The following is a 15,162-nucleotide window of genomic DNA, read 5'->3' on the forward strand; positions in this document are numbered from 1 at the left end:
TTGTGGTTGAGATGAAATTGTTCAAAGTAAGGTGATTATCAATAATGACCCCAAGGCTGCGGACCTGCTTTAGCTTGGTATGGTCTGTTGTTGAGGAAGGATCATGTTGCGTGTTGGTTGAGGTGTTCTTGTGTGGTGTTATAATGAGTAGTTCAGTCTTGTTGGTGTTGATTGCAAGAAAGTTTTCCATGAGTAGATTTTTTATTTCAGTAAGTGCTGATTCCCAGGTTTCCATGGCCTTAGCAAGTGAATCCTTGATTGGAATAATGATCTGGACGTCGTTGGCGTATATGAAATGCCGGAGATCCAATTTCTTCAGTAGTTTACAGAGTGGAGATAGATATACATTGAAAAGAGTTGAGGAAAGTGAGGATCCTTGAGGGACACCTTGTGACAGATTTCTAGGTTTTGACGTATGGTGTCCCACTTTGACACTGTAAGTCCTATCTTTCAGGAATGATTGTATCCAGGATAAGGCAGTGCTGGTGATGCCAATTTGTGAAAGGAGAGAGAGGAGTGTATTGTGGTTCACCGTGTCAAATGCTGAGGAGATATCCAGAAGGGCCAGAATATAAGAGTTACCAGTATCAAGGGATTTTAGTATGGAGTCTGAAAGGGACACTAGTAGTGTTTCGGTGCTATGGTTCTTCCTAAATCCATATTGTGACGGGAAGAGTAAATGATTTTCCTCTAGATAGTCAGTTAGTTGTTTGTTTATGACCTTTTCTAGTATGTTTGATAATAACGGGAGGTTCGATACTGGTCGATAATTAGCCGGTTCAGATGGATCCAGGTCTGCTTTTTTAAGGGTAGGCTTTATTATAGCATGTTTGAGTTGTGTGGGAAAGACTCCCTCTGTTATAGAGGTGTTAATGATGTTGGAGATCGCCGGGGCTATTCTAGTAGGAATGGCTAGGAGCGTTTTTGTTGGCATAATGTCAACGGGGTGTAATGCTGGTTTGATTCTTTTTAGAATTGCTTCAGTCTCCGATACAGTAGATAATTCAAAATTTGAGAGTGTGGGTGAATCATTTTGGGAGCTTGTTAGTGCTGGAATTGTTGGCCGATATGGAGATGTAAAACGAGCCATGATATTTGATATCTTGTCCTGGAAATAGGCGGCTAATTTCTCACATTTATTTTTGGTCTCATCTTCGGGGTAGATGTTAGTTGTGGGGGAGATTATATTAGAAACGTATCGGAAAAGGGCACGTGGATTAAACTGGTATTGATGAATTTTTGTTGAGTAATAGTTTTTTTTAGCTTCATCGGTTGATTTACGGTACTTGTGGAGTAGTGATTTGAATTTTTGTTGCTGAATCGAGTCATGGTTTTTGATCCATTTTTTTTCCAATTTACGAAGCTCTTGTTTCATTTTTCTGACTTCAGTTGTGTACCAAGGTTTCTTGTCTTTCTTCTCAGAGTTGATCTCTTTAGTTATAAGCGGACAAAGACGATTGGCGATGTCACTGGTGATTTGATGCCAAGTCATACATGCTGAGTTGGCGTTCGAGAGATCGAACGCCAGGAATCACATCTGGGTGACATCATCAGGATGGAGCCCAATCACGGAAAACTTCTGTCAAAGTTTCCAGAACTTTGACTGGCCCCTACTGGGCATGCCCAGCATGGCACCAACCCTGCAGCCAGCAGGGGTCCCCCTTCAGTCTTCTTTTTTCCGTGCAGCAGTAGCCTCGCGGTTTAGGAGCTCTGAAGTGATTTCTGACAAGAATTTTCCTCACGGAATGATTCAAAGTTAAATTGCCCCACAGGGGTCCCTCCTCTAACTTTTCTTCGACCGTGGTACTCCAGTAAGTTTTTCTCCGTTTTCCGTCGATTACCGTCGAGTTTGGCCCTTGCGGCCTACTGGCCGTCGACTGTACCGTGGCTCAATTTTTTTCAATGGCCATGGCGTCGGGGTTCCGTCAGTGCCCGGACTGTATTCGCACCATGTCTATCACAGACCCCCATGGAGTCTGTGTAATCTGTTTAGGCCGTGAGCATGATGTCCTGACTTGCACCAAATGTGCCCTCATGACATCAAAAGGTCGCAAACCAGAATGGAGAAGATGGAAATCCTCTTTCGTGCTCAGACCTCGACTCCATCCATTGCTTCGATGTCATCGGAACTGGCACCATCGACTTCGCGCCAGCATCGACCACCGACCGGTGACCGACCACCATCGACGTCTTCACGGCCACCGATACCCACTACTCCCCCTTAGGATCGAGGGGATCGCAGGGAGAGACATCAACATCGCAAGACTCGGACCGTCGAGGGAGCGACGTCATCGACCTCGCCACCGTCCGAGCCACCGTTGAAGAAACCCCGTCCAGGAAAGACACCGACCATTCCTGTGACTGGGTCATCGAGGCCACCCTCACCCGATCGGGGTTTGGGAGCTGCGATTCTGCCTGTAAAGGTGATCCCTCTGGCTGTGCCTCTTCTGTTCCGGAGCTGGGGCTGCTTGCTCCAGGTCTCTGAGAAGAACTGGACCGGCTGGTTCAGGAGGCCATCGACAAGGCGATGCAACGTCTCCAGGTTCCTCCAGCACCGACACCGGCACCGATTGTGGAACCTGTCATCGACCCGATTCCGGCAGCGCTGGCACCGCTGCTGTCCAGGATGGAGGCGCTGATGGCCGCCCTTCCACCGTTGGATCCCGGGTCTCTGATGGTTCCGATGCCCTCCCCGAGGATGGCTTCATCGGGAGGAGAAACACCGTTCCAAATTCCTCCATCGGGAGTTTTACCTCGGCCATCGATGCCAATACGTCCCTCGCCACCAATTCATCCATCGGTGCAGATACGTCCATTGGTGCCATCGATGCCTGCACCGATGCCTTCCATGCCATCATCGGTGCCTCCGGCGATTCCTTCGATTTCTTCGGAGCCTTGCCCGGGGCCTTCAGATATCCAACCCCCTTCTCGTCGTACAGGACAATCTGCTGATCCTTATGATACTTGGGGTGATGATACTTCAACAGACACCGATGACTTACCTTCACCACCTTCTCCTACTGAAAGTAGAAAGCGTTCTCCTCCAGAGGACCTCTCATTCATAAATTTTGTGAAGGAAATGTCTGAGTTGGTTCCTTTTCAACTTCAGATGGAACAGGATGACAGGCACCAAATGATGGAGTGACTCCAATTTCTGGATGCCCCCAAGGTAATCATCTCTATTCCCATTCATCAAGTACTTCTTGATCTTCTCAAAAAGAACTGGGAAAATGCTGGATCAATTACTCCAGTTCACAGGAAGGCTGACACTACTTAATTAGTTTAGTCAGCCCCAGGTTTTCAAAAATCCCAGCTCGACCACCACCCAGTTGTGGTAGTCAGCTCAGAAAAAGGCGAAAAGGTCAAAACCTCACTCATCCACCCCCACCTGCTAAGGAACAAAAGTTCCTAGACAACTTTGGTCGACGTGTGTTCCAGGGAGCCATACTCATCTCCAGAATTGCTGCCTACCAGCTTTATATGACCCAATATAATAGGGTCATCTTTAAACAGATACAGGATCTATCTGAGTCCCTACTTGATCAATTCCAAGACCAGCTACAAACCCTTGTTAACAAAGGTTTTGAGGCAGGAAAACATGAGATTCGAACATCTTATGACATATTCGACACCTCTACCAGAGTGTCTGCAGTTGCCATTTCAGCAAGACGGTGGGCCTGGCTCAAATCTTCTGACCTTCACCCAGAAGTGCAAGACCGGTTGTTCAACCTGCCATGTGTGGGAGATAATCTGTTCGGTGAACAGATTCAACGAATGGTGGCTGAATTAAGACCATCATGAGACCCTTAAACAGCTCTCTTCGATGCCTTCAGACTTCTCCTCAAGACAGCCCTTCAGGAAAGACTCTAAGAAGTCTTTCTACCGTCCAAGGAAGGCCTACCCACCACCAGCAAGGTCCTGTACTACGAAACCTTATCAGAAGCCTCAACCTCGCCAAGTCCAAAAGCAGAAACCACAAGCAGCTCCCCAGCCAGGACCTGTTTCAGGTTTTTGACTTCTGCTTGGAGAGCAACAGCCAGATTCCTCTTCTAAATATACCAGTGGGAGGTCAATCACACGTGGCAGTCAATCACAACCGACCAATGGGTATTAGCAATCATTGCTCAGGGTTACCATCTGAACTTTCTCGTCCAGCCACCGGACTCCCCACCTCTGCAGACGTGGAGATCGTCCGACCACTCCATTCTTCTGGAACAAGAGGTCTCCTTCCTTCTCCAGTCAAGAGCAATAGAACCCGTTCCGTACTCGCAGCAAGGCCTAGGGTTCTATTCCTGGTACTTTCTGATCCCCAAAAAATCGGGGGGTGTTCGTCCAATCCTGGACCTATGTGCTCTCAACAAGTACTTCCAGTGGGAAAAGTTCAAGATGGTTACCTTGGGATCGCTTCTACCTCTTCTACAAAGAGGAGACTGGCTCTGCTCTCTGGACCTCCAAGATGCATACACACACATTGCGATAACTCCGACTCATCGCAAATACCTGAGGTTTTTAGTAGGCCCCAAGCACTATCAATACCGAGTGCTTCCGTTCGGCCTGGCATCTGCACCACGAGTCTTTACCAAATGTCTTGTAGTTGTTGCAGCTTTCCTCAGAAAAGAAGGTGTTCACATCTGCCCCTATCTGGACGACTGGTTAATCAGGGCTCCAACCCAACAAGCGGCTCAGTCGTCCCGCGATTTGACTCTACACACTCTAATTTCACTAGGATTTCTCGTCAATTACGGGAAATCCTATTTAGTCCCATCTCAAACCTTGTCGTTCATTGGGGCAGACTTGGACACCTTGCAGGCAAAAGCTTTTCTACCTCAACAACAAGCGTTAACTCTTGTGTCGCTCGTTTACCAGTTACAGTCTCAGAATACTGCGACTACATGCCAATTTCTCGTCCTCCTGGGTCATATGGCATCCTCAGTCCATGTCACACCAATGGCCCACTTGGCCATGAAACTCATGCATTGGACTCTGAAGTCACAATGGATTCAAGCTGTTCAGCCTCTGTTGACCATTGTCTACATCACCGACTCACTCTGTCTGTCTCTCGCTTGGTGGAAGAATCAGAGCAATCTCCTCCAGGGATTGCCCTTTCACGTACCAGATACTCAAGTCATTCTCACCACCGATGCTTCCAACCTCGGGTGGGGAGCACATGTGAACGATCTGCAGGCACAAGGATTTTGGTCTCCTGAGGAAGCCAAACACCAGATAAATTTCCTGGACCTTCGAGCAATGGAATATGCTCTCAGAGCTTTTCAGGATTGCCTTTCCAATCAAGTCATCCTGATTCAGACGGACAACCAGATGGCCATGTGGTACATCAACAAACAAGGAGGCACAGGCTCCTTCCTTCTGTGTCAGGAAGCTGCACAGATTTGGGCAGAAACTCTCTCCCTCTCGATGTACCTCAGGGCCACCTACTTGCCGGGAGTGGACAATGTTCTAGCAGACAAGCTGAGTCGTGTCTTCCAACCGCACGAGTGGTCTCTCAACCCCTCGGTAGCGATCTCCATCTTCCGACAATGGGGTCATCCTCAGACAGACCTCTTTGCGTCCCCTCAGAACCACAAAGTGGACCATTACTGCTCCCTCATTTGCAGCAAAGGCTCCCAGCCCAGAGATGCATTCTCCTTCTCATTGGCAACCGGTCTGCTTTTTGCATTTCCTCCACTTCCTCTTCTCTCGAAGACTCTCGTGAAGTTACGTCAGGACAAGGGAACCATGATCCTGATAACACCTCACTGGCCACGCCAAGTGTTGTTTCCCATACTACAGGATCTCTCCATCCACAGGCACATTCCCTTGGGACAGGACCCCGCTTCTGATCACTCAAAACAAACGGGAGCCTACGCCATCCCAATCTTCAGGCCTTGTCCCTGACGGCATGGATGTGGAAAGGTTAATCCTTCAACACTTAACCTTTCAGACCCAGTTTCCCGTGTCTTGATTGCTTCACGGAAGTCTTCCATGAGAAAATCTTACTCCTATAAATGGAAAAGGTTCACATCATGGTGCGCTTCTCAGTCCCTTGATCCCTTTTCCTGTCCAATCCCACAGTTTTTGGGCTATCTCTGGCATCTGCCAGAGTCGGGTCTCAAGACATCTTCTGTTAGAATGCATGTCAGTGCGGTAGCCGCCTTCCATAAAGGTATCGGGGATGTCCCTATCTCAGTACAACCCCTTGTAACACGCTTTTTGAAGGGCTTGCTCCACATCAAGCCACCTCTACGTACTCCGGCCCCTTCTTGGGACCTTAACCTGGTTCTCGGTCGGCTCATGAAACCACCTTTCGAGCCTCTTCACTCCTGTGATCTAAAATATCTCACATGGAAAATGATTTTCCTTTTGGCTATCACCTCAGCTCGCAGGGTTAGTGAGTTACAGGCCCTAGTTACCTATCCGCCTTACACTAAACTCCTGCAGGACCGGGCGGCACTCCACACTCACCCTAAACTTTTACCTAAGGTAGTTTCGGAGTTTCATATTAATCAATCCATCATACTACCTACCTTCTTTCCTAGGCCCCATTCCAATCCAGGGCAACATGTTCTGCATACCCTTGACTGCAAACCGGCTCTAGCTTTTTATCTAGACCGTACAGTTGCCCACAGGACGAGCACTCAGTTATTCGTCTCATTCCACCCCAACAAATTAGGACAACCTGTGGGTAAGCAGACTCTCTCCTCCTGGTTGGTGGACTGCACATCCTTTTGCTATCAGCAAGCAGGCATTCCTTTTCAAGATCGTGTTTAAAGCACACTCTGTGAGGGCCATGGCGACTTCAGTAGCACACCTACGATCGGTGCCACTTCCTGACATTTGCAGGGCAGCTACCTGGAGTTCTCTCCATACTTTCGCAGCCCACTATTGCTTGAACAAAGCTGGGAGACAAGATTCCATCTTCGGCCAGTCTGTCCAGCGTAACCTGTTTCCAACGTGACGTACCAACACCCTTCTGCCTGCCCAGTGGGGTTCAGGATGCCCTCTACCAAATTCCGCCCCAGTTGTGCCTGTTGCACGCCGTTGGGTACATTTGGTGTATGTTCGGACATCCTCAGCTCGGTACTCACCCATATGTGAGGACTACCATCCTGCTTGTCCTGTGAGAAAGCAAGTGTTGCTTACCTGTAACAGGTGTTCTCACAGGACAGCAGAATGTTAGTACTCACGAAACCCGTCCGCCACCCCGCGGTGTTGGGTTTGTAACGTTTTGTTATTTTATTTTTCGGCACTGCCTGTAGCTTTCAAATAAGACTGAAGGGGGACCCCTGCTGGCTGCAGAGTTGGTGCCATGCTGGGCATGCCCTGTAGGGGCCAGTCAAAGTTCTGGAAACTGTGACAGAAGTTTTCCGTGATTGGGCTCCATCCTGATGATGTCACCCATATGAGGACTAACATCCTGCTGTCCTGTGAGAACACCTGTTACAGGTAAGCAACATTTGCTATCTTGTATTTTTCTTTCCAACTTTCTTCTCGACTTTAAACTGGATACCTGCGAACACTGTTAATGTCATGCTGAATGTCCACTTCAGTTCTCGCTGCTAAATACCCAAAACGGGACCATGTTTCAAACTGTGACAAGTCATTCTTCAAGGGGCTAAAAGTGTGTCTACGAACCAGGAAATCTGGATTGAAATACTTTAAGTATTGATGTGATCAAAAAAAGGAACTAAAGACTTACTTCAATATGCTGATATGTTCGGTAATGAATGGTGTTTTTTCTGGAAATAAAAACTGGAACTGAACGTAACCCCCGTGACTTTGAAAAGGCCTGAGTCATCACTCAAGATGACGTTAGAACATAATATAAAAGACTTTTTTTGACTCGATTGCAATGTTTAACCCATGAGGCTGAACGCTATCCAAATGAAAAATCCACAGTTCTCTTAAATTTAAAAATGACGAACATCAGGTTGGACACTGGGCTTGCCACAACTGCTCTATGTGTGATCAAGCAATTACAGGTCCAATTTGGTATGATAGTGCAGGCACGCAACATCAAGCACATGAACATACAGATTGTACTATGGATAAAGTCATTTATATGATTTCATATCCTTGTAATAAATTGTAAGTGGGAAGAACCAAATTCTCTATTCGTATATGACTCATTGAACATCGCAGTTGTTTACAAACCCAAAAACTACAAGCTCCTATTGTATCCCATTGCGTTCAGTTCGCACATCTATTTAAGGATTTCAAGTGGTGGCTTATTGAAAAGTTTCTTTGAATCCTAGCGGGGATGATCCTAAGTCATTTTTAAATTTAAGAGAACAACTGTGGATTTTTCGTTTAGATAGCATTCAGCCTCATGGGTTAAACATTGCAATCGAGCGGTATTCATTATTATAATCAAGTGTGGACATTCTGGGGTAGATTTTAAAAGGGTGCACGCAGGCATACATGTTCGCGTGCTACTCGGCGCGCACATATGTATGCCTGATTTTATAACTTGCGTGCGCAAGTTATAAAATCAGGGGTCGGCGCGCGCAAGGGGGTGCACAATTGTGCACCTTGTGCTCACCGAGCCTGCGCCAAGCCGCGCTGCCTTCCCCTGTTCCCTTCCCCCCCCAGCCCACCTTCCCTTCCCCTACCTCCCCTGCCCTTTCCCCCCCACCTTTTTTGATTTCTTGGTTTTGTTTCAAAACTTACTTCAGCCCTGGGGCTGAAGTAAGTTGCGCACGCCGGCCAACTTCTGGCGCACAATCCCTGGCACAGCAGCAAATGGCCGCTGTGCCTGGAGCCTCTGACCCCTTCCCTCCCCTTTAGTAAGGCCCCAGGACTTACACGCATCCCGGGGCTTTACGCGAGTCGCCGGGCCTTTTGAAAATAGACCTGGCGCACGTAACCCTTTGAAAATCTGGCCCTCTGTATGTGCAACTCATCAAAAAATCCTTTTTTAAATTATATTATGTTCTGACATCATTTTGAGTGATGACTCAGCCCTTTTAAAAGTCACTGGACTTACATTCAGTTCTGGGTTTTATTTCTAGAAAAGAACGCCGTTCAATACCTCACATGTTGACATATTGACATAAGTCTTTAGCTCCTTTTTTTGATCACATCAATACTTATAAAGCATTTCAATTTATTTTTCCTGTTTTATAGATGTATCTTTAGCCCCCTTGAAGAAGGACTTGTCACAGTTCGAAACACGGTCCCGTGTTGGGGATTTAGCAGCGAGAACTTAAGTGGGCTTTCGGGGCAAGATTAACAGTGTTCGCAGGCATCTGGTTTAAAGTCGGGAAGAAAGTTGGAAAGAAAAATACAAGGTGGGAATATACACACAAGAATAAGAAATCTTTGTCATCTCAATCTACAATCTTTCTCAGATAAGTTTGGCCATGATAAATGTTTTTACTTGCAGCGATGAAAGATTTGTGATAAGTGATTTTACTTGCAGCAAAAAATGTAATACAAATTAGTTCCTCCACTTTCATTTTGGACATTTCACCCCATTATAATGACCTATGATTAAGCATAAGGTAGAGTAAGAAAGTAGCTACACTAAATCGATGATGCTTATTATGATGATCATTCATAACCTTAGTGTGTCCTTTATGAAGTTTGATAAATACAGGTGAGGAGGATTAGCTCTCGTGCTAAACTTTCAAAAGGGAAACTTTGATAAAATGAGACAAATTGTTAGAAAAAAACTGAAAGGAGTAGCTTCAAAGGTAAAAAGTGGTATGGCATGATTAAAAGGGGAGGTGAAAGAAGCTATTTTAGCCAAAAGATCTTCATTCAAAAATTGGAAGAAGGATCCAACAGAAGAAAATAGGATAATGAATAAGCGTTGGCAAGTTAAATGTAAGACAGGCTAAGAAAAAATTTTTGAAAAGAAGTTGGCTGTAGAGGCAAAAACTCACAGTAAAATCATTTTTAAATATATCCGAAGCAGAAAGCCTGGGGGTGAGTCAGTTGGACCGTTAGACCGTTAGTGAAGTCTTCACTCCTATAGAAATAACCGCCAGTTCTTATTTACTTAACCCTATTCTGTAGACGTAAACTTTTCTTGAAGACTGTAATCTGTAAACACCTGTATTTATTATAAGAACTTGTATTTACTATTTATATTTATTATTTAGCTATTAACATTGTTCTATTACCACTTGGTACTATTTCTCTCCTTCACCTCTAACTCTAAGTTCCTACTAAGTTAGCCATGTTATTTATACCCAATTGTTGGATGTAATTGTATATTTGTTTAATTGTTCAATCTGTTTGATGTAATTTTCTGTTCCTTGTTCCGTGTAAACCGAAGTGGTATGCACTAGTGCATGAACTCCGGTATATAAAAGCCTTTAAATAAATAAATAAATAAATAAATAGATGATCGAGGGGTTAAAGGGGCACTTAGAGAAGATAAGGCCATCGCAGAAAGATTAAATGATTTCTTTGCTTTGGTGTTTACTGAAGAGGATGTTGGGGAGGTACCCATACTGGAGAAGGTTTTCATGGGTAATGATTCAGATGGACTGAACCAAATCACGGTGAACCTAGAAAATGTGGTAGACCTGATTGACAAACTGAAGAGTAGTAAATCAACTGGACCGGATGGTATATACCCCAGATTTCTGAAGAAACTAAAAAATGAAATTTCAGACCTATTAGTAAAAATTTGTAACCTATCATTAAAATCATCCATTGTACCTGAAGAATGGAGGATAGCTAATGTAACACCAATATTTAAAAAGGGCTCCAGGGGTGATCCAGGAAACTACAGACCGGTTAGCCTGACTTCAATGCCAGGAAAAATAGTGGAAGGTGTTTTAAATATCAAAATCTCAGAACATATAGAAAGACATGGTTTAATGGAACAAAGACAGCATGGCTTTACCCAAGGCAAGTCTTGCCTCACAAATCTGCTTCACTTTTTTGAAGGAGTTAATAAACATGTGGATAAAGGTGAACCGGTAGATGTAGTGTACTTGGATTTTCAGAAGGCGTTTGACAAAGTTCCTCATGAGAGGCTTCTAGGAAAAGTAAAAAGTCATGGGATAGGTAGTGATGTCCTTTCGTGGATTACAAAGTGGCTAAAAGACAGGAAACAGAGAGTAGGATTAAATGGACAATTTTCTCAGTGGAAGGGAGTGGGCAGTGGAGTGCCTCAGGGATCTGTATTAGGACCCTTACTTTTCAATATATTTATAAATGATCTGGAAAGAAATACGACGAGTGAGATAATCAAATTTGCAGATGATACAAAATTGTTCAGAGTAGTTAAATCACAAGCAGATTGTGATAAATTGCAGGAAGACCTTGTGAGACTGGAAAACTGGGCATCCAGATGGCAGATGAAATTTAATGTGGATAAGTGCAAGGTGATGCATATAGGGAAAAATAACCCATGCTATAGTTACACTATGTTAGGTTCCATATTAGGTGCTACAACCCAAGAAAGAGATCTAGGCGTCATAGTGGATAACACATTGAAACCGTCAGTTCAGTGTGCTGCGGCATTCAAAAAAGCAAACAGAATGTTGGGAATTACTAGAAAGGGAATGGTGAATAAAACGGAAAATGTCATAATGTCTCTGTATCGCACCATGGTGAAACCGCACCTTGAATGCTGTGTGCAATTCTGTTCGCCGCATCTCAAAAAAGATATAATTGCGATGCAGATGGTACAGAGAAGGGTGACCAAAATGATAAGGGGAATGGAACAGCTCCCCTATGAGGAAAGAGTAAAGAGGTTAGAATTTTTCAGCTTGGAGAAGAGATGGCTGAGGGGGGATATGATAGAGGTGTTTAAAATCATGAGAGGTCTAGAACGGCATGCACTATTTTCTAAGATGGTGCCGGCCGTCCATTGCTCCTACCATGTGATAGGGGCCGCCTAATGGCACTGGTAGCCCCTGTCACATCGTAAGGGCAAAGGGCACCGGCGCCATTTTGATTCATGGCAGGCCCAATGGCCTAACGGCCCAAGAGGGAGACATCGCTCGCTGGACCCTTCTAGACCACCAGGGCTTTTAGTAAGTCTTGGGGAGGGATCGGGATGGTGGAGGGGGGGAGTTGTAATAAAGTAAAATTGAAGGGTTGGGGTGGGGTTTTTTCGATTCGTTTTTCCCGATCCGTACCGCTGAAAAACGACCCGCGGGAAAACGAAATTTTTCCATGAAGCGACTGAAACCTGACCCGACACAGAAAAACGAAGCTCATCTCTGTTCTCTAAATCAACTTGATTAATAGCAGTTAAGGGACTTCTCCATGAACTTATGCAAACCTTTTTTAAACCCAGCTACACTAACTGCACTAATCATATCATCTGGCAACAAATTCCAGAACTTAATTGTGTGTTGAGTGAAAAATAATTTTCTCCGATTAGTTTTAAATGTGCTACTTGCTAACTTCAGGGAGTGCCCCCCTAGTCCTTCTATTATCCGAAAGAGTAAATAACCGATTCACATTTACCCATTCTCGACCTCTCATGATTTTAAAGATCTCTATCATATCCCCCCTCAGCTGTCTCTTCTCCAAGCGGAACAGCCCTAACCTCTTTAGCCTTTCCTCATAGGGGAGCTGTTCCATCGCCTGGGATTTGCGCACGCCGGCCTTTTAAAATTCCTCCGATAGTGAGTAGTGATTCTGATCCAAAGCTGTCTGTAATCCATGTATGCAATATGAAGGAAATTCTCAAAAGCTTTTACCTATGTAAAAGGTGTAACTAAAAAAGGCTCTCTTTAAATATGGATAAAAGTACACATGGGTTCCATAGGTTACGTAGTTTTAGCCATATTAAAAAAAAAAAAAAAAAAGGCATCACTGTGAGAATGCTCAGGATGAGGGAGGAAAACAGCACACGTACATTCAATTTTCAAATATATATATATATTTATTTTTATTTAAAGTCTTTTCTATACCGTCGTTAAGTTAGGTAACATCACAATGGTTTACAACAAGGCACAAATATTGTTGGTATATGTCTTGATTTATATCCACTAAACATGTGCCATCAAGTTACGGTAACATAGTTTCATCATAAATACTAATTGGTGGGTGTGATACATCATGTCCATTCTTATCTGTGACAGCTTTAAAATAGATTAATCATACCTTATTTGGTGTTGAACGAAAAAAATGAAAAAATACAATACACATACGTATAGATTAGGGTAATGTGCGTGGGTGTTCTACAGACCGCATACTATACTCCTCGGGTATATATATATTCCCCCTATACTCCTCGGGTATATATATATTCCCCTCCCCTTTGCAAAACTATCAGGTGCAAAGAATATGTATACTTTTAATGTAAATACTTTGCACTTGCTAACTTTCAAAGAACAACAGGGGTAGTTTCTCTTTGAAAGTGTGCACAAACTGTGCCTGTTAAATGTATCTACATAATTTACAATTACATGGATTATTTGAAAAATTACCCTTTTGATTGAGGACTTTGCCATTTTTCATTGGTCTCCTATTGTGATATGTTTCATGATCTGATCAACTTTGTCAGTCATGAAGTATCCATATGAAGTCAGAGATTTACATTACAGTACTTGGAGTAATTTTTCATCCCATCTTTAATACAAACTAAATAATGCTTGGAAGATATTTGCGTGGAAACCTTAAAAAATTTGAAATGATTCAAAAATATTTTTTAGTTTATTTTATGATCTTTTACATGGTTTTTGTCTTTTCAGGGGACATACAGATAAGATCTTTGTAGTGAAGTGCAACCCTTATCATATTGACCAATTGGTAACAGCTGGGATAAAACACATTAAATTTTGGCAACAAACAGGTATAGTATTGAGAGCTGTTTGATGGTTTGCTCAGCAGGATGTCTATATGATCTTCCTGTATAAATGTAATTAAAATATTATAGAACTGTTTAATAAAGTAACAATATGAAGAATAAATTGCATGATCACATTTGTTTTAATTTTTTATAGAATATTCTGTGGTATTTTATTTTTATTTCTGAAAGAGATAGTAGCAAATAGAAACTTATCTGTGCATATAATTTGATCGATATTGTCATCTTTTGCGTGGCAACTTTTCACATTACATGCACAAAAACTGAGCTTTCGATATTTCCATCTGCCAACTATAAGTTTTGTATGTAACAAATTTATCTGGAGAAAAAAGGGACTGCATTAGAAGAGTTCTGGGGTGGGGCTAAACTTTAGTCGTTGAGCACACATAGTAAATTTTCAAAGGAGTTTTGTACACAAAAATAATTTGCACGTGTGTGCAAATGATTTTAAAAACATGCATAATATGTGCAAGCTCATGTGAAAAAGTACATTTACAAAATGGGTGTGTTTAGGTCTTGTTGGGTGTGATTTAGACATTCACCTGTACTTTGCTATTTTATTAGGAATGTATGCATGTATGTCATCAAGAATGAATGAACACTTTTACACTTGGTATTTCACGCACCAGCTTCAAACTTTCCTTATCTTTTTCGTCTTGGTATGTGGCGTACTAGCTTCTTGTGGTGAGTGGAAAGAGTAGCTTGTTAGGAATAGAGGGAGAGTGTCTAGGGTATTAATGGGGAAATAGTTGTCCATGTTCATAAGATTGAGTGTGCCATGTACATTTTTTTGGTGGGATCTATCCTTCTGTCTAATCCAAAGTTTGCTTCCATTCTTTGGGTGGGGGGCTTTAAAAGGATGTCATTGATCCACATTCTCAGAAATGCATTGGGGCTAACTGGGTATGTATGTGTGTGTGACTGCAGCTGACAGGGGCTATTTGTGTGTGACTGTGACTCACGGGGCTAACTGGGCATTTTTAGGTCACTGGAGCTAAAGGGGAGGTGAGTGACTGGGGCTGACTGGAGGGTTATTTAAGTGGTGGTGAAATGATTGACAAAATGAGTAGTACAAACTTGTGGATTCTCAGAGCACCATTTGAGGAGGGTGAGAAAACAGCGGAGGAGAAGAAGGTACTACTTAACAGGACCAGGTCACAGTTTTTAGATCTGTCTGGCCACCAGTCACCTTCCAGATACCTCTAGAGGTCACATCTGGAATAAGCCAGACAGCCACCTCCCTATGACCCTGTATGGCGAAACCTTATGTATTGATATGTTTCTGGCTTCATTTCTCAGGAAAACACATCAGTATATAGCTTTCCCACAATAGTTCCAAATTATAACTGATTTCTACTAAATTACACATTTTTCATCTGTTT

The 15,162-nt window shown here is 43.5% G+C and overlaps 1 protein-coding gene across 1 annotated transcript in view; it reads left to right on the plus strand.

Annotated features, from left to right (window-relative positions):
- The window catches only part of EML6 (EMAP like 6), an 815,949-nt gene that overhangs the window by 390,836 nt on the left and 409,951 nt on the right, over positions 1–15,162 (plus strand). The window contains exon 17 of the mRNA XM_029593447.1: positions 13,665–13,765. Coding sequence (XP_029449307.1) covers positions 13,665–13,765 — 101 coding nt within the window. The remainder of the gene's footprint in view (positions 1–13,664; positions 13,766–15,162) is intronic.

The sequence above is a fragment of the Rhinatrema bivittatum genome, chromosome 3, assembly GCF_901001135.1.
Source record: "Rhinatrema bivittatum chromosome 3, aRhiBiv1.1, whole genome shotgun sequence".
NCBI lineage: Eukaryota > Metazoa > Chordata > Amphibia > Gymnophiona > Rhinatrematidae > Rhinatrema > Rhinatrema bivittatum.